Here is a 19,071-nt window from a genome sequence, read left to right as displayed (position 1 = left end):
CAGCGGCGACACAATATGCCGGTCAGACGTCTTATTTGCGATTGCCCGACGCGATGGAACTCAACCTTCTATATGCTTGATAGGCTGCTCCAGCAGAAACGTGCAGTTAACGTCTACCTGCATGAACTCTGCGGCAGAACAGGTTCTGGGGAGCTGGGGTTTTTTTCACCGCACCAGTGGCTGCTCATGCGCGACGCATGCAGACTTCTGCGGCCATTTGAGGAGATCACCAAACTGGTCAGTCGCAGCCATGGCGCCATCAGTGACATGGTACCTTATGCCTTCTTTATGGAGCGTGCATTGCGTCGTGTCATTGATCAAGCTGTGGAGGAGCAGGAGCGGGAAGATGAGGAAGTCGCAATGCTGGATGAATTCCCAGGGGGGCTACTCTATCTGAGACAAGTGAACAACAGGAGTCTGAAGAGAAGTCAGAGGAGGATGGTGCCGGGGCGGATGAGGAGGAGCAAGAAGAGCATGCTTTAAACCTTTCTGGGATCCCTGTTGTTGTGCGTGGATGGGGAGAGGAGAATGAAGAGGACGACATTATCCTGGATGATGAGCAGGAGCCAGGCCACCATACCACTTCCAGTTTAGTGCAAATGGGGGCCTTCATGCTCCAGTGTTTTAATAGGGACCCCCGTATAAAAAGCATAAGGGTCAAGGACCAGTACTGGGTGGCAACGTACTTAGACCCCCGGTACAAACACAAAATGGCGGAAATGTTACCGCCGTCACAGAGGGCTGTCAGAATGGAGCACTTCCAGGCCTTGCTTCGAGAAATGCTGCATTCTGCTTTTGCATGCGCTGGCAGAGGAGCAATTCCCACTCCCAGAGAAGGAGTTGTGGGTACCAATCCAACAGTGCCTGCAAGAAGAGGCCGGTTTGAAGATGTGTTGATGACTTCTGATATGAGGTCATTTTTTCAGCCGACCCATCGACAGGTGTCATCCAGATCCAGCATCAGGGAATGCCTAGACCGTCAGGTGTCCGACTACATCGGGTTAACGGCCGATGTTGACGCTCTGAGGAGTGATGAACCCCTGGACTACTGGGTGGGCAGGCTTGACCTCTGACCAGAGCTTGCCCAATTTGCAATCGAACTGTTGGCTTGCCCCTCGTCCAGTGTCCTGTCCGAAAGGACGTTCAGCGCAGCAGGGGGGATTGTGACCGATAAGCGTACTCGCCTAGCTCACAACAGTGTTAACTACCTCACATTTCTAAAAATGATTGAGGCATGGATCTCGGAGGAATTCAACACATGTGACCAGTAGACCATGTATATGTCTATAAACGTTTTTTTTAATCGAGCACACAGACCTTCTTTCTTCATTTGGCTCACTTCCTTGTACAAAAAAAGCACACCGTACTATATGCCCGTACCCTCCTGTTTGAAGAGGTTGAGCGGTGTCATATTTCTCCTGGGGCTGCTTATTATGATGGGCTCCCACCATCCCTGTGCTGTGCTGACTTCCTCCTGGGGCTGCTTATTATGAGGGGCTCCCACCATCCCAGTGCTGTGCTGACTTCCTCCTGGGGATGTACCTCTGCTGTGCATATTATGAGGGGCTCCCACCATCCCTGTGCTATGCTCATTATAAGGGGCTCCCACCATCCCTGTGCTGTGCTGACTTCCTCCTGGGGCTGTACCTCTGCTGTGCATATTATGAGGGGCTCCCACCATCCCTGTGCTATGCTCATTATGAGGGGCTCCCACCATCCCTGTGCTGTGCTGACTTCCTCCTGGGGCTGTACCTCTGCTGTGCATATTATGAGGGGCTCCCACCATCCCTGTGCTATGCTCATTATGAGGGGGCTCCCACCATCCCTGTGCTGTGCTGACTTCCTCCTGGGGCTGTACCTCTGCTGTGCATATTATGAGGGGCTCCCACATCCCTGTGCTATGCTCATTATGAGGGGCTCCCACCATCCCTGTGCTGTGCTGACTTCCTCCTGGGGCTGTACCTCTGCTGTGGATATTATGAGGGGCTCCCACCATCCCTGTGCTATGCTCATTATGAGGGGATCCCACCATCTCTGTGCTGTGCTGACTTCCTCCTGGGGCTGCTTATTATGAGGGGCTTCCACCATCCCTGTGCTATGCTGACTTACTCCTGGGGCTGTACCTCTGCTGTGCATATTATGAGGGGCTCCCACCATCCCTGTGCTGTGCTGACTTCCTCCTGGGGCTGCTTATTATGAGGGGCTCCCACCATCCCTGTGCTATGCTGACTTACTCCTGGGGCTGTACCTCTGCTGTGCATATTATGAGGGGCTCCCACCATCCCTGTGCGATGCTCATTATGAGGGGCTCCCACCATCCCTGTGCTATGCTGACTTCCTCCTGGGGCTGCTTACGGTGCAGGTGTCAGTGCTGTATATCACGTGCTGGTGTCAGTGCTGTATATCACGGTGCTGGTGTCAGTGCTTTATGTCACGCTGCTGATGTCAGTGCTCTCTATCACGGTGCTGGTGTCAGATCACTCTATCACGGTGCAGGTGTCATTGCTGTATGTCACGCTGCTGATGTCAGTGCTCTCTATCACGGTGCTGCTGTCAGATCACTCTATCACGGTGCAGGTGTCATTGCTGTATGTCACGCTGCTAATGTCAGTGCTCTCTATCACGGTGCTGGTGTCAGATCACTCTATCACGGTGCAGGTGTTATTGCTGTATGTCACGCTGCTAATGTCAATGCTCTCTATCACGGTGCTGGTGTCAGATCACTCTATGACGGTGCAGGTGTCATTGCTGTATGTCATGCTGCTGATGTCAGTGCTCTCTATCACGGTGCTGGTGTCAGTGCTGTATATCACGGTGCTGGTGTCAGTGCTTTATGTCTCACTGCTGATGTCAGTTCTCTCTATCACGGTGCTGGTGTCAGATCACTCTATCACGGTGCAGATGTCATTGCTGTATGTCACGCGGCTGGTAATCATCTCCTGCACCCTCTTCTTTGCCTACCCTGACCTTCCCTCTCCTCCATTGCCTTCATGCGCTCCACAGTCCTGAATTGTCACAATTTCACATATAAAAAAAGAATGCTTGTAGTTGTCGATCCCAGATTCACCTCATACATGTGTTATGTCATTGGCCATGTGGTGGGACTATGTGTGCATAGCTAGTAATTATTTTGTGGCTGCAAATATGACCTGTAGGTTTGTAAAGTTCGCCTCCCATTGAAGTCAATGGGGCCCGCCGCGAACGTTACGGTTCGCGAACTATCGGCCGCTTTCGCGGTTCGCTTTCGCGAAACGTCCCGTCGGAAGTTCGTCCATCACTATATATATATATATATATATATATATATATATATATATATACATATATATGTGTATCTATATACTGGGCAATGGGTATTCTTATGCCACGTACACACAATCGGAATTTTGGTCTGAGGGTTTTCCCGATGGAATTCCGACCAGATTTTGCTCCAGCTGACTTGCATACACACGGTCACACCAAATTCCGACTGCCAAGAATACGGTGACGTACAACACATACGACGGGACTAGAAAAAGGAAGTTCAATACCCAGTAGCCAATAGCTTCCATCTCATAGTTTAATCTGAGCATGCGTGTTTTTTTGCGCATCAGAAATTGCATACCCACGATCGGAATTTCCGATAGAAACTTTTTCCGTCTGAAAAATTGAGAACCTGCTCTCAATCTTTTGCTGGCGGAAATTCGGCCAGCAAAATTCTGGTAGAGCATACACACGCATTTTCCGTGAAAAGCTCTCATCAGTCTTTTGCTGCCAGAAATTCCGACCGTGTGTACGTGGCATTAGTATATTTTGGTAAGGTACCACATATCTTTATTAAAGGAGTTGTAACAGCAGAAGGTTTTTTTTATCTTAATGCATTCTATGCATTAAGATAAAAAACCTTTTGTGTGTAGCAGCCTCCCCAGCACCCCCTAATACTTACCTGAGCCCCATTTCTCTACAGCGATGTCCACGAATGTCTAAGCCATCCAGGACACTCCTCCTGATTGGCTGAGACACAACAGTGGTGCCATTGTTTCCCATGGCTGTCATTCAAAGCAGGGGCGGACTGACCATTGGGCCACTCGGGCACTGCCCGAGGGCCCAGAGCCACTAGGGGGCCCCATCAGGGTTGCCAGCCTCAGTAAAACCAGTGACAGCATGTCAAAATCTGTGTTTTTTTTACATCTGTCTCTGAAATGTCCCTTACCGACATCCTTTTTGGTCTAAAAATCCCAAGATTATAGCTGCCCCACCTCTCCAGTACCTTCTCAGCCAATAGAAACATGTCTGTGTATAATGTGTGATTGTATACTGTGTGTGTGTATACTGCGTGGCCCCATAATTTCGGATTGCCTGAGGGCCCCATAATCTCCTATTGCCCGGGGGCCCCATGAGTTGTCAGTCCACCCCTGATTCAAAGTCAGTCAGCCAATCAGGGGAGAGAGGGGGCAGAGCCGGGTCAGAGGTCCATGTCTGAATGGACACACGGAGCTGTGACTCGGCTCAGGTGCCCCATAGCAAGCTGCTGACTGTGGGGGCACTCGACAGGAGGGAGGGGCCAGGAGCATAGAAGAGGAATCTGAGAAAAGGAGGATCCAGGCTGCTCTGTGCTAAACCAACTGCACAGAGCAGGAAAGTATAACATGTTTGTTACTTTTTTTTTTAAAACAAGACTTTACAGTCACTTTAAATCAACCACTTTCTGCGGTGCCAAATTTAGCATAGGACGCTAGGCAAATTTAGTATTTTGTCCCTTATGTAGTCAAAGGGGCAGTCATTGTTCTAGTCTGTTGAGGGTTTCACCCGCTGGGAGTTTGCTTGCTTCCCCCTGCCTCTGGAAGACATTTCCAGATCATACGGAGGGAGATTCAAATGACTAGCCTAAATATTTTACAGGGCCTGGTCAATCCCTGGAGAGGAGTGTCCCGAAGATGGTTGGGGATGTGATAATTAGTCCTGGAGAGATTGTTCCCTCTCCCCAGGAGGGTTCCCAGGCTTGAGGGTGGCTGTCCCTCTGAGGTAGCCTTTGGACTATGAAGCTGTTCTTTGAGGTCTCAGCTGTGACAGAGCTGAGAGCCTAAAGTGATAATTTTGCAGAGCTTGCTGTGGGACTTCCCCATAGGGATTGGGTGTGGAGAAAGATTGTCTCTCTCACTGGACCAAGTCCGAAGGAAGCTAGGTGTACAGATGTTCTGGGAACTAGTGAGTACTGACCCTTAATTGATTTCTGGTGACTGTGTTTGCTTTAGGGATATAGATGCCAGAGGTAGCTTGGACTGAGCTATCTCTCATAGGGTCCCAGAGTACTGGCCATTCCCCTATCCTTAGCAGAATCCTGGAGTGTGAGTATAGAGAAGAGTGTCCCCTTTTACTTGGCAAGTGTTCTGGAGTATCCCACACCCTAACCCCTCTCCTATTTAAAGTTCTTCAAGCAATACATTTAAAAATTAAATTATTGGAGTTATTGGAGCCAGGGTGTATGGAAAAGTGCTTGTGGTGGTGAGTCTGTGTACTATTAGTGGCCCCTATGGTGGTAGCACTACATACAGTATCTGTCTGTCAAACTCTCTGTTTTGAATCAAAAGAACAACTGTGCTAAAGTCATAAAGCCAACACGTGTGTGTACACACACACACACACACTCACACACACAAGTTAATTCTTAGGCCAGGTTTGGTTAAAGGCTCTCCCAATTTTATTATGGTGCATCTAAAGAAAAATTCTGCTAGGTCTGTACTTAAACACATTTCCCCCAACTTTCTCTAAAAGTTACATAGTCAATGATGTACTGGAACCCCAAAGCCAATAGCATTACACCAATGGTGTTTCGGGAACACACAGGATCCCTGTCTCCTTGATTAAGGAGTCCTGTGTGGCCCTGAGCTTCCACTACGGTAATGTCCGGCTTACTTGGTGTGGTGGCTCTGATCTTCATTACTTAATTTACTATGTAGGAAATGGCAAAAAGTTAGAAGTCATTCCCTTTCCATGTAAATTTAGAAGTGTATGTGTGCATTGAATTACGTATTGTTTTGCTGCTGGTCTTAAAGTAGAACTATAGGCAAAATGCTTCTGAAAAAGCAATCAAGGTTTTTTTTGGCATCTGTGTCCCATTGGGGAGATTTACTTTCACTTCTTATCACTTAGTCAAATCAAGAAGTGAAAGGAAATCCCTGCAAATTAAGGGAATATCTTGCCCCCCCCCCCCCCCCCCCAGGCCACCAGAACAAGTGTTCCCATTGAAAATTTCCCCTCTATTACTTTTCTGGGGACAAAATGTGGGTTTTTCATTTACTTTCGCTTTTAATGATAAAGAGTAGAAATAGAGAGGGTGAATCTAAAAGAGGAACAGACAGCAAAAAAAAAAAAAACTTATAGGTGTTCTAATCCCTCTCTACTCTGTCCAAACCTTAAAAAGGTTTTGCCTTTAATAATACTTTAAACGTGTGTAGCCAGATAAGGCTGGAGTAGTACCTATGACTCATGTGATTTCTATATGTAGCACCCTTTACCTAGGTAGGTAGGTGCTAGAGTAGTGTTTTTGTGTTTACTGCTAGTGCAGGTAAATTTAGGCAGGTCTAGCTGTGAGCTAGACCTGTTTGTTTTTGATCTGGGGACAGGTGAATGGTTTAGTGTAACAGCAGGTGACTGAGATGTGCTTCAGCTCTCTGGCACTTCCTTTGTTTCCAGTGAGAAGGTTCTGGAAAAGAGGCAGGGCAGAGGGTTGGTGTGAAATGGGGCAGGCCTCCTATATATATCCATGGTCAGCCTGCTGTGGGAGGAGCTATCGGGTGTAAAAACTGAATGATGGCGGGTTAGGCTGTGGTGGCCCTTGAGGGACCCCCTTCCTTTGGGGGTGACCACAGCCTGGAGCTTGGGAGCTGGGAGGGAGCCTCTCTTTATATGGTCATTGAGAGGTGTCCTGGAACAGGAGTAGGAGGAAGACAGAGGGGAGAACAGCCAGGAAAGTCATTCAGGAGGGATCCATGCCAGGGTGAGTGAGGAGCCAGAGGGAGAGACTGGGGTGTTGTTGAAGTCAAGTTGCTGCAACCAGGAGGATTGGCAAGATTTGCATTGGATGTGCTGGGAGCAGTAGTACACTAAGTATCATTTAGCACAACTATAACTTTCATCTAAAATGGTTGCTACCACAGAGGGGACTGCAGACCCCGCCGGCAAATGGCTACTACGGTAGGAAAATGTTAGGACATATTCAAAGTGAGGCCTAGCCATGTGCTAAGGCCCCTTTCACACTGGGGCGGTGTGGGTGTCGTCATTTTAGCGGCGGTCTGCGGCCGCTAGCGGGGTGGTTTTAACCTAGCTGTCCCATTGATTTCAATGGGTAGGAGCGGTTTAGGAGCGGTGAATACACCGCTCCTTTCACCGCTCCAAAGATGCGGCTAGCAGGACTTTTTTTACCGTCCTGCTAGCGCACCGCTCCAGTGTGAAAGCCCTCCGGCTTTCACACTGGAGTGAAAGGGGACGCTTTTTTCAGGCACTACAAAGGCACTATTTTTAGCGCTGTAGCACCTGAAAACCGCCCCAGTGTGAAAGGAGCCTAACGGTAACAGGAATCTAGACAGAATTGGACAGTAAGAGGAAAACAAGTGATCTCAGGTAGTGTGGAGGAGATGTGGAGTAGCAGAGACTGTCAATTTAGATTCAACTACCTTTATTTTCAGATAGATTCATCATTTGGGCATCCCATGTCCCTTTTCCCCATCCAAGTTTAATCTCCTAATAAAAACAACAAAAACAGGCAAGAGACTGTTCATTGACTGGAGAAAGGGTGCCTAAAATGGATGTCTGACCAAGCAGGGTGATGTGTGGAGCTGAAACACGCAGCGACCGCTACATATATACCCACCTATAGCAAACAATAGTGTTATTGTGCCTATTTTAATCATATGGATTGTGCTGAATCATTAACTGAAACTATTTATTGGACGGATGAACTCTTACGTTTTCTTCTAAATCTGCAATTACTGCTTAATAGCAAAAGTGATAAATTGCTGCATGGAATAAACTCTCAGCAGTAGCTGTGAATAATACATTAAATGAAATCCTGGGATGGATATATTAATTTAAAACGGGAAATGCAATCTATTTAAAATACGATTTATTTTCACTTTTTATAATCCTTGGCGACAAGGATACATGTACAGTATTGTGCAATAAGGAGAACTTTACTATGCATATCTGTATATATTAAGCAAAAAGATAATGGAGGCTGTGAAATGATTGCCATAAAGTATAATATCCCATTAATACTTTCTAATGGAACATTGCCCCATATGGCACATTATCAAACTAGTGGTACTGGAGAATGCTTCAAAGCACCTGTCACTGTCACAACCTTTGTCTGAGTTTTCCTGTGTCCAATGTCCAGGGTCCAGTGTGTACAACTGTTACTAGGAAGACAATTATTTTCTCATAGAGAATTTGAAAAAAAGAGAAAAAATTGACAAATGGGGGCTGAGCATCTGTAAAAATAATAATAAGACGACAGTGATTTCATCCACCACAAAACTAAGATAACATGTTTGCTAAGAGTAGATTTGACTTTATTTATCCTTAATTCTATGTAAGATGTTAACAGAACATTTCCTTGAATTTTAGAGGGGGTCTTCACTTCTTCCCAAGTCAAGATTAGCCCTGTCCCATCTTGTGCAAAGACCTGCCTACTCAATAGTAACTCAATAGAGCTCTCAACTGTCAGTAACAGTCAGGGCTGGGACAAGGAGAGAGCAGGAGGGGGGGCTGCCCCCAATAACAGCGATATCGTGATAGGGGAGTAGTGAAGGGAAGGGGGGTAGTGGAAGCAACACCACTACTCCTGTCACCCTATTGCAGAAGTGACAAGCCAAGCCAGGAAGTGACAAGCAAAATCTAAAAATGGGAAGAAACCTGGAAGGAGGTGCGGGCTGTGCTCTCCCCCTCCAGCTCCTTCCTCTTGCAACTGCTGTACACCTAACTCCTCCCAAGACTGATCCTATCCTGTCTGCAAAGAATATAACTAGAGGGCAGACCCTACAAAGTCATGATCTGACAGACAGTGGCGTCCCTGATGTAGCAACCCCTCCATGCAGCAGCACCCGGCATCTCTCTCTCTGCCAGATGCCTGCAAAAAGTGTTAAAAAGTGCATAGGAAAAAGGATATACGTATTTGAGGTCTGTGTGCTTGAGGGAGAAGGATTTGTGATAGAAGAGGGGATTAGTGGAGGGGGGATGAGAAACAGGGGAATTGTACAATGAGTGCTAGGAGAGGGATTGAGAGGTGGATCAGTGCTAGGCAGGGGATTTGGGAGGGGGGGTTGTACTAGGAGGGGGTTCTGGGAGGGGGTCTTTTTAGTGAGGGGGGATTTGTGCTGAGAGGAAGGGGAATTTTTGCTTGGTCGTGAACTGCTCCACATTCACAATGTCAGTCCTCAGAAAAAAGGGGAAAAACAGCTGCCCACCATAAAAGTCAATGTTAGGTTTATTGAAAGAACTGATGCCCAGACTAGTCCACCTGGCACAACCAGCTGTGACACATTTCACTCCTACATCTGTAGGACTAAAAAGGTGTTAGCGTAAGTTGTGCCAGGTGGACTTGGTCTGTGCATTGGCCATTTTAATATACCTAATATTCGCTTCTGTGGTAAGAAGCTATTTTTCCTTTCTTTTTCTGCAGATTATTGCAATAGTGAAAAAGATTGCTGATAATAACAAGCAATAAATCAATATTACTAGTGACGTTTTCTCATAGAGGTATATGAGGAAGGGTCTGCATTAGCCCCCATCGTTTAAAGTCATAAATAAATCAATTTAAAAATCCCTCCTCTACAGTATATCAGGTGCCCTGCATGACATTTTCTTTTACTACCCTGTTTCCCCGAAAATAAGACCTAGCATGATTGTCGGTGATGGCTGCAATATAAGCTCTACCCCCCAAATAAGCACTAGTTAAAGTCCTTGTAGGTCTTATTTTCAGGGTAGGGCTTGTTTTCAGGGAAACAGAGTAGGGCTTATTTTGGGGGTAGGGCTTATATTGCAGCCATCAACGACAATCATGCTAGGTCTTATTTTTGGGGAAACAGGGTACATGAGCAGCAAACACTCTCAAAAGTAAGAGCAACGTCATTCAAAATTTTAACGTGTCACTATATCTGTACTCCCGCAGTACACAGAACATGGAGATGCAATAATTTTTAGTAAATATACACTGCTAAATACCCTTTCTCATCAGCAGTATATAGCAACCCTGTGACTAGTGTCTGGTTAAAGCTTGCAGGAGGAGTTTTCATTCTACTTTGGCTGTCCTGTAAGGCTGCAGGACCCCTGACCCTGTGACAGTGCTGATTGGCCTTGTGCTGATTACATGCACTTTCCCCCAAAAAAACACTCTCTAGCAATACACACCAATCTCCTGATCAGGAGATGATTTGGGGACTGTGGAAGAAGTAAAGGATCAGAGAAACAAGATCAAACAGCCTTTTTACCCAATGCAAAGGATTAACCCCTTAGGTTCCACAGCGAGTATAACAAGCGTGCTTTACGTCATATAAAGACTGATTTTACTGGTGTGGGCTTAGTAACACTGTAATGCCGCGTACATACGATCAAACAATCCGGTGGAAAAGTCCGGCAAACTCAAGTCCGCCGGACAATCCGCCCGTGTGTAGCCTCTGGCGGACTTTTTTTACCCAAAAGTACGGCGGACTTAGAAAGTAGTTTTGCACTCCAATCTTACCGCCGGACTCGCATTTCGGCGGACAATCCGGCCGTGTGTGCGCCAGTCCGCCGTACTTTTGAAATGAACGGACTTTTCTCACCCAGAGAAAAGTCTGCTCATTTTGAGCGCGTCTCCTAGTAGGTGGGGCCAGCGAAGGAGACGTCGCTGGCCCTGCCACCTGGCATGGACTTAAAGGGGAACCCCAAGCGCGCTCGGACAAGGGTCTGATATGGACCTCGGGGGGACCCCCACGCCGATTTTTCGGCGTTGGGGTTCCCCTTTAAGTCCATACCAGGTGGCGGGGCTAGCGACACCTCCTTTGCTGGCCCCGCCTACCTGGAGACGTGCTCAAAATGAGCGGACTTTCCTCCGCGTGTGTGGGTGAGTCCATTCATTTCAAAAGTACGGCGGACTTAGTGCGCCGTATTAGTCCGCTGAAAAAGTGCCGTGTGTGGGCAAGTAGCTTGTTCGGAAAGTCCGGCGGACAGTCCGGCGGGAAGTCCGCCAGACTAAGTCCGCCGGAAAGTCCGCTACGTGTGTACGCAGCATTAGAGTCACATACCTGCTTGTGCTAATTTCTGTAAATGCACGCCTCTTCTGGGATCTCCCTGGCAGCTCTTGCGGCTCCTCCCCACATCAGATAACCCCCTAGGAGAAGCGTTCTCCCGAGGGGGTAACCTTGCGGGAGCACTCCCGAGTCCAGCATTCAGCGTCCATAGCCGCCGAATGTATGACTTGGCCCCGCCCCCGGCGCCCACATCATTGGAATTGATTGACAGCAGCGGGAGGCAATGCTATCAATCTATCCAATCAAGAGCGCGAGAACCCTGGGCAGAGAGACGGCGTGTCCCTGCCGGATCAAGTTCCAGGGCTCAAGTAAGTAAAATGGGGGGGGGGGGGGTTGGAGGGCCAGTCACAACCCCTTTAAACTTTCCTTAATGTACACTAACTATCTACAGAAACAAATGGTGTTTTTCTGTGTGCATCACAATGTAGCGTCAACAGAAAAAAAGTATTTCAAAATTAAAACAATAGCTCTCGCTTTGAGCTTTCCAATTCTGATATATTACATAAGAATTGCGATTATGTAATATCATATTAGTGAGAAGGCTCTGTCAGTTTTATTTTGAATTGAAGGTCATGGGGTATGAAAATTGCAGAAAAGTACATTTTTTTTATTATTTTCCCATTTTTTTTTACCTTATTAAATTTTCTGAAAAAATTAATAAATTATTATATATATATATATATATATATATATATATATATATATATATATATATATATATATATACATATATATATATATACATACATATACAGTATCTCACAAAAGTGAGTACATCCCTCACATTTTTGCAAATATTTTATTATATCTTTTCATGTGACAACACTGAAGAAATTACACTTTGCTACCATGTAAAGTGTAAAGTAAAGTGTACAGCTTGTAGAACAGTGCAAATTTGCTTTCTCCTCAAAATAACTCAACATGCAGCCATTAATGTCTAAGCCGCTGGTAACAAAATTTAGTACACCCCTAAGTGAAAATGTCCAAATTGGGCCCATAGTGTCAATATTGTGGCCACCATTATTTTCCAGCACTGAATTAACCCTCTTGGGCATGGAGTTCACCAGAGCTTCACAGGTTGCCACTGGAGTTCCCTTCCACTCCTCCATGATGACATTATGAAGCTGCTGGATGTTAGAGACCTTGCGCTCCTCCACCTTCCATTTGACAATGCCCTACAAAAGCTCAATAGGTCTGGAGACATGCTTGGTCAGTCCATAACCTTAACCCTCAACTTCTTTAGCAAGGCAGTGATCATCTTGGAGGTGTGTTTGGGATCGTTATCATGTTGGAATATTACCCTGAGGCCCAGTCTCCGAAGCAAGGGGATCATGCTCGGCTTCAGTATGTCAGAGTACATGTTGGCATTCATGGTTTCCTCAATGAACTGTAGTTCCCCAGTGCCTGAAGCACTCATACAGCCCCAGACCATGACATTCCCACCACCATGCTTGACTGTAGGCAAGACACACTTGTCTTTGTACTCCTCATCTGGTTACCACCACACACACTTGACACCATCTGAACCAAATAAGTTTATCTTCGTCTCATCAGACCACAGGACATGGTTCCAGTAATCCATGTCCTTAGTCTGCGTGTCTTCAGCAAACTGTTTGTGGGCTTTCTTGTGCATCATCTTTAGAAGAGGCTTCCTTCTGGGATGACAGCCATGCAGACCAATTTGATGCAGTGTGCAGCGTATGGTCTAACCACTGACAGGATGACCCCCCACCCCTTCAACCTCTGCAGCAATGCTGGCAGCACTCATACATGTATTTCCCAAAGACAACCTCTGAATATGCCGCTGAACTTCCAGTGACCAGTATGAGAGAGTGAGAGCAATAACAACAAATTTAACGCACCTGAGACCCTGTAACACTAACAAGTCACATGACATCGGGGAAGGAAAATGGCTAATTGGGCCCAATTTGGACATTTTCACTAGTGGTTTAGACATTAATGGCTAATTGTTGAGTTATTTTGAGGGGACAGCAAATTTACACTGTTATACAAGCTGTACACTCACTACTTTACATTGTAGCAAAGTGTAATTTCTTCAGTGTTTTTACATGAAAATATATAATAAAATATTTACAAAAATGTGAGGGGTGTACTCACTGAGATACTGTGTGTGTGTGTATATATATATATATATATATATATATATATATATATAATATTTTACCAAAATATTATTTTTACCCTAGTTTTGGATAGAGGGGGTAAGGATTAGAGCTGATATATGGGGCATTGTTGGAGAGACTTTATCACAGATGCAAAGATGCAACATTATCACAGGCCAAAATATGTCAGTGGAGAGTAAGTGAAAGGAAGTCTTGGAGAACAGTAAATACAGAAAGGGATTCCAGTTGTTCCCTACCCAAAACTAAAACTAAAACATTTTTTGGCTGCATATGTGTTTAAAAGCTTAGGGAAAAAAAAAATATAATATCTTAATGTGTGCTACAAAAGCCAACAATGCCATCCTGATAACAAAGCATGTTTCCAAAAGCTAAAAGCACAAATCTATTATGTGGCTACTAAGAACACTGCCAGGTTATTATGATACAAAAGATGTCAAAGTACCTTAACCACGTGAGTATTTTAAACGTAGAGGATACATTCTAATAACTTTCAATGAAGTTTCTGGTGTATATCTTCTATGAACTGTTCCTCTTTTTTTCTATTGCCATTTTCGGATGACAATATGTAACATGCAGCAGCTACTTTATAAAATGACACTTGCTGATAGTCTGCAACATGTCATTGAATAACACAGTACTGTATTACTACATTGTAAATACTATTCATATGTGGATCAGAGGTGACTACTGAGCTGCATACGACATCAGTTAAATACAGGTATTCATATTTAACCTCTTATTAACCTATAGTTAACCTTATCAGCTCTAATGACCCCCCCCCCCCCATTAGCTATTTGATTATTTTTATTTAATTCTTTTGTTACCATTTTAATCCCCCCCCCCCCCCCCCCCCGTTGTTTGTTATGCGCAAAGCTGAAAAATCAATGTGTTTTTCATTTGCAAACAACTTTGCCACACTTACTGCCAGAGACATACTTTTAGAGTTATTTTATATGAGACAAATTAAATGTATACTTTTTTCCAGTGTAACTACTTTTTAAATAACTAACACTGAAAACTCATTTTTTTCATTTTGTTACATCTTTTTATCTATGGATCCCATTATCGTATATGTATTTATTTGTTCTTTTAGGGTGTCACCAAATAAACAGGCCCATAATTGAAATATAAAAATTGCTGTAGTACATAAGGGATATAAAGTCACAGGAGCTGAAGAAGTTAGCATCTCTGATCCAAAACACGGTGGCAAGGCTGATAACAGGAAAAAACCCTGGGAATCAATCTCTCCTTCCCTGAGGAGCTTACATTGGCTAACCGTAAAAAATCGGATCACATTCAAGACCTCTGCCTCACCCACAAATGCGTGCATAGAGAAGCTCCGCAATACCTAGCTGAGAAAATAAATCATTACACACCGAACCGGAGTCTTCAATCAGCCAACAAAAACCTCCTTCTCGTGCCCAAAGCCCGGTACAAATCTAATGCCCCGTACACACGAGCGGACTTTTCAACATCCAAAGTCCGAAGGACCGAGTCCGTCAGACTATCCGATCGTGTGTGGGCTGCAACGGACTTTAGCTTCGCAAAAGTCTGACGGACTTTAGAAATGAAGCATGCTTCAAATTTTCCCGACGGAACTCCGCCGGACCCGGTCCCCTTCGAAAAATCCGCTCGTGTGTATGCTACTCCGACGGACTAAAACCGACGCTAGGGCAGCTATTGGCTACTGGCTATGAACTTCCTTATTCGAGTCGGGTCGTACGTCATCACGTTCGAATCCGTCGGAGTTTAGTGTGATCGTGTGTGGCCAAGTCCGTTCGGCCGAAAAGTCTGTCAGAACTCCGGCGGAACTCCGGCGGAACTCCTTTGGAAGTCTGTCGGACATAAGTCCTCTCGTGTGTACGGGGCTTAAGGGGGATTGGAGATTCGCTGTCCAAGGACCTCGGCTATGGAATGCTCTACCAATCAACATCTGCCTCGAAGAAAACCAGCTGGCTTTTAGGAAAAAACTCAAGACCTTCCTCTTCTAGCTGCTGATCAAAGCTCATCACAGCGCCTAGAGGCGATTCAGTTTGCGTTGTGCGCTATACAAGTATTCATTCATTCATTCATTCTGCTAAAGTTGTTCTCCTGTCATGCCAGGTCTTTTGCTAAAATTTCATGTTCCATTCTCTTGAGCCAAATCCGCTATTGATGTGTGTGAGCATTGAGTATTTAGACTACTAAGTCTTTGCTATGTAGTAGGATTCCTTGCAATACCAATGTGAATTATGTCATAAAAGAGGTCCATCATATGATGTCAGAATGCATGGCTATTATAAAACACTTAACACCAGAGAGAAGGATTTTTGATTCCAAATGTTGTTGGTATCATTATCCTGGCGGTTTTTAGCTATTAAAGTGTATTTTAACTCAAAGTCTATTTTTCAGTATGTTTGCCAACATGCCCCTCTGTATACATAGTTCTTATTGGACAAGTTTACTTATAGTGAACTATCTAGCTGTGTTATCAATACATTTTGAGTCACTGACCAATAACAAATATGCAAACCGGGAAAGTCAATAAAAAGTCAGTGTGAAGTATCTAATGTATAAAAGTATATAATCCTCACTTAGGTATGAGAAATTCCAGCATGTAGCAAAACAGCCTACACTATATCCTGATAAAAGATATACAAATAATAAAATACAGAGTAGCACAGTGGTGTAGTGGTTAGCACTCTCACCTAGCAGTAAGAAGGGTCGCTGGTTCAAATCCCAACCACGACACTACCAGCCTGGAGTTTGCATGTTCTCCCTGTACCTGCGTGGGTTTCCTCCGGGTACTCCGGTTTCCTCCCGCAATCCAAAGACATGCAGGTAGGTTAATTGGCTTCTGTCCAAAATTGCCCCTAGTATATGAATGGGGACCTTGGATTGTAGGCTCTTTGAGGGTAGGGACCGATGTGAGTGTGCAATGTACAGGGGTGCACTCACTCAGGTTGAACTGGATGGACTGGTGTCTTTATTCAACCTTACTAACTATGAAACTATGAAACCATCAAGGCATCAGTCTTAGCCATGTGGCAAGCGATAAAGAAATTTATATTCTGTATTTGTAGATGTGAAGTGTAAATGGATCCATTAGAACAACCACCTTTTACATGTACATAAAAATGCTTATAATATATTGATTTGTGCTAAGAACTGATGACATCTTGGCCCAATACTACTTGAAAACCCTTCTTTAAATTTAGGGGGTTGTCATATTTGAGAAATAAAATTGCCCCAAACATTAATGTTCCACCTGTCAAACCTGTGTTCTTTCAAAAATACGGAGGGTTTCCATGTATGCAGGAAATAAAGTGTATGCCAGGTTAATACTTTCAAAGGTAGGACATTAACCACATCTCAATCAATCCAAACATCCAAAACATATGGCATCTGGTCTTTTATATCTTGTGGCTCTAAGAATGCGGGCTACATGTTGCAGTGGCCTTGTGGCATGCAATATGTAGGACAGACCACACAGGCATTACAAGTCTGTCTCAAAAAACATATCAGAAATATCAAAGGGGGTTCAAGAGGCATAATCTGTCAAAACACAATGCCATACACCATAGCAAGAAACCAGCTGGTGTTCTGTCCATAAGACTAGACAAATATAGTGTACATTGGAGAGGCACAACATCAGAAAAGAAATATCAAAATTAGAGACCAAATGAGTTTATGAGATGAGAACCTTTACTCCTCATGGTCTCAATATCGAATCAATCGCTTTATTAACAATGATTGATCCAATTCTGTGGTAAAATGGTGGTCCCACATTAGCTCTTATCAGCAATGGTAAAACATATTTGTTTTACTTAGGTGGATAGAGAGGGTCTGTGCACACAATAGTAAATTAGTTTTAGACGTAGATCTTTATATATGTATTTTTTCTTAGGCAGGTCAAAGCTTAATTAAACAAGCTGGAGTTAGAAGCTGATTGGTTACTATGCACAGCTGCACCAGATTCTGTGTGCACCAGTGTTAGTAAATCTCCTACAAAATGTATTGAAAACACAGCTAGCTTTTATAAAAGGAAGTCATCAATAGCAGATCCCATATTTTTTTCATGATAGCTTTACTTTATGGGATGCTTTTATTAAAACAATCTTACATTGCTTCATATGTATTCCTTATTCAGAAGTCTTCTTCTCTGGCTGATTTCTTTTCCTTTTGACTTTGTCACAGACGTACAGTAGCACTAGCTAATAACTTCTGTGCCTCGAAGAAGAAGGTACAATTCAAGAAGGTACCCTGTGTCACTTCCTCCAGGTGCAAGGCTCATGTATATCCCACAAATTAGCTGATTAGCCAGATGCAGGGTGACAATACTGATAACCCTCCTCAGCATAAAAAGGTACAGGGTTAAACAACACTGATAACCCTCCTCTTTAGCATGCATTAAGGATGCAGCTGTAAGGGGTGACAACGCTGTGATGAATTCACTGCAGGACATTTAGCATTGTCACGCTATAAAAAGGAGGACCTTTGACTGGCAAGGCCTCCAACCATTAGTTAGAAGAAAATGCAGGAGTTAAGTTAGATATGGACTTATGTTTAATTTAACATAATTTTTTGACTACTACATTTGAATTTTTTAGTATAGTTGTACTTTCTACGTTCTACCATTATCACTGCCTTTTAGTAGTTTGCTCTTTCCCAAAAAGTTAAATAAAAGAGTACCTTGTTTCTTGTAAATTTGTCCCCAGGGATCAGAGATTTGTGTAGTTTTCTAGCCCCCGAATCGCCTCTTTCCCCATAGAGAGTTAAGTAGACATTAGCCAAGGTTTCTGCTCCCCAGTGATCACCAGAATGCACAGCCACTTGGTACTGGTTGACTGAAAAGACCATACAGAAATAATTAATCAAAGAAGTAAACAACATACTGTATGAGGCTCACAAGACTAAAATGCTTTATGTGATATTGGATTGAAATTATACATTTCCACAACAACAGATGCTTTGGTGAATACATTATCCAAGCTAAATTTAACAAAGAAAGAGTGTAAAGAACCATTGAATGTCCCATTTGAATTCTGAAACCTAGTATAAATGCACAATACTTCACTTTTAACCCTATTAAGCATAAATGTTCATTTCAGAAAGTGTATTGAGTATTTGCAAATTCATACTAACTTTTTCTCATGGTATGTCATAGGTCATATTACCTCTGCTTTGTTTAAGCTTTTAAATCCAATATAAAATGCAAGCCTTATAGTCGTTTTCATCTTTAAAAATTTCTAAATTGATTGCTAAATGGATAGTGGTTATAATTGTATTGCATTACTATTAAAACGTGCAATTTGAAAGTTACCCTATCTCCTGGTTTCATTTCATTGCAATAATATGTCAGTAGTAACCTCTTGTTAATGTTAACTATTTGGTTATATTGTTAATGTATTTTGTGTGGGAGAGTATCAGTGGCATAGACTCTCTGGGGTTGATTTACTAAAGATAAATCCAATTTGCACTACAAGTGCACTGAAAGTGTACTTGTAAGTGCAGTCGCTGTAGATCTGAGGGGAAGATGTGAAATGAGGGGAAGCTCTGCTGATTTTATCATGCAATAATGTGCAAGCCAAAATGCTGTTTTTTTTATTTTCCTTGCATGTCCCCCTCAGATTTACAGTGACTGCACTTCCAAGTTCACTTTCAAGTGCACTTGCAGTGCA

At 44.0% G+C, this 19,071-nt stretch overlaps 1 protein-coding gene across 2 annotated transcripts in view; it reads right to left on the bottom strand.

The window, feature by feature from the left end:
- The window catches only part of RP1 (RP1 axonemal microtubule associated), a 612,495-nt gene that overhangs the window by 205,293 nt on the left and 388,131 nt on the right, over positions 1-19,071 (bottom strand). For both annotated transcript variants that reach the window (XM_077492703.1, XM_077492704.1), the window contains exon 34: positions 18,083-18,237. In XM_077492703.1, the coding sequence (XP_077348829.1) occupies positions 18,083-18,237 (155 nt within the window). The remainder of the gene's footprint in view (positions 1-18,082; positions 18,238-19,071) is intronic.

This window comes from Lithobates pipiens, unplaced genomic scaffold (genome assembly GCF_037356315.1).
Source record: "Lithobates pipiens isolate NorthernLeopardFrog02 unplaced genomic scaffold, aLitPip1_a1.2 Scaffold_19, whole genome shotgun sequence".
NCBI classification, from domain to species: domain Eukaryota; kingdom Metazoa; phylum Chordata; class Amphibia; order Anura; family Ranidae; genus Lithobates; species Lithobates pipiens.
This window is presented reverse-complemented; position numbering and strand designations above follow the sequence as displayed.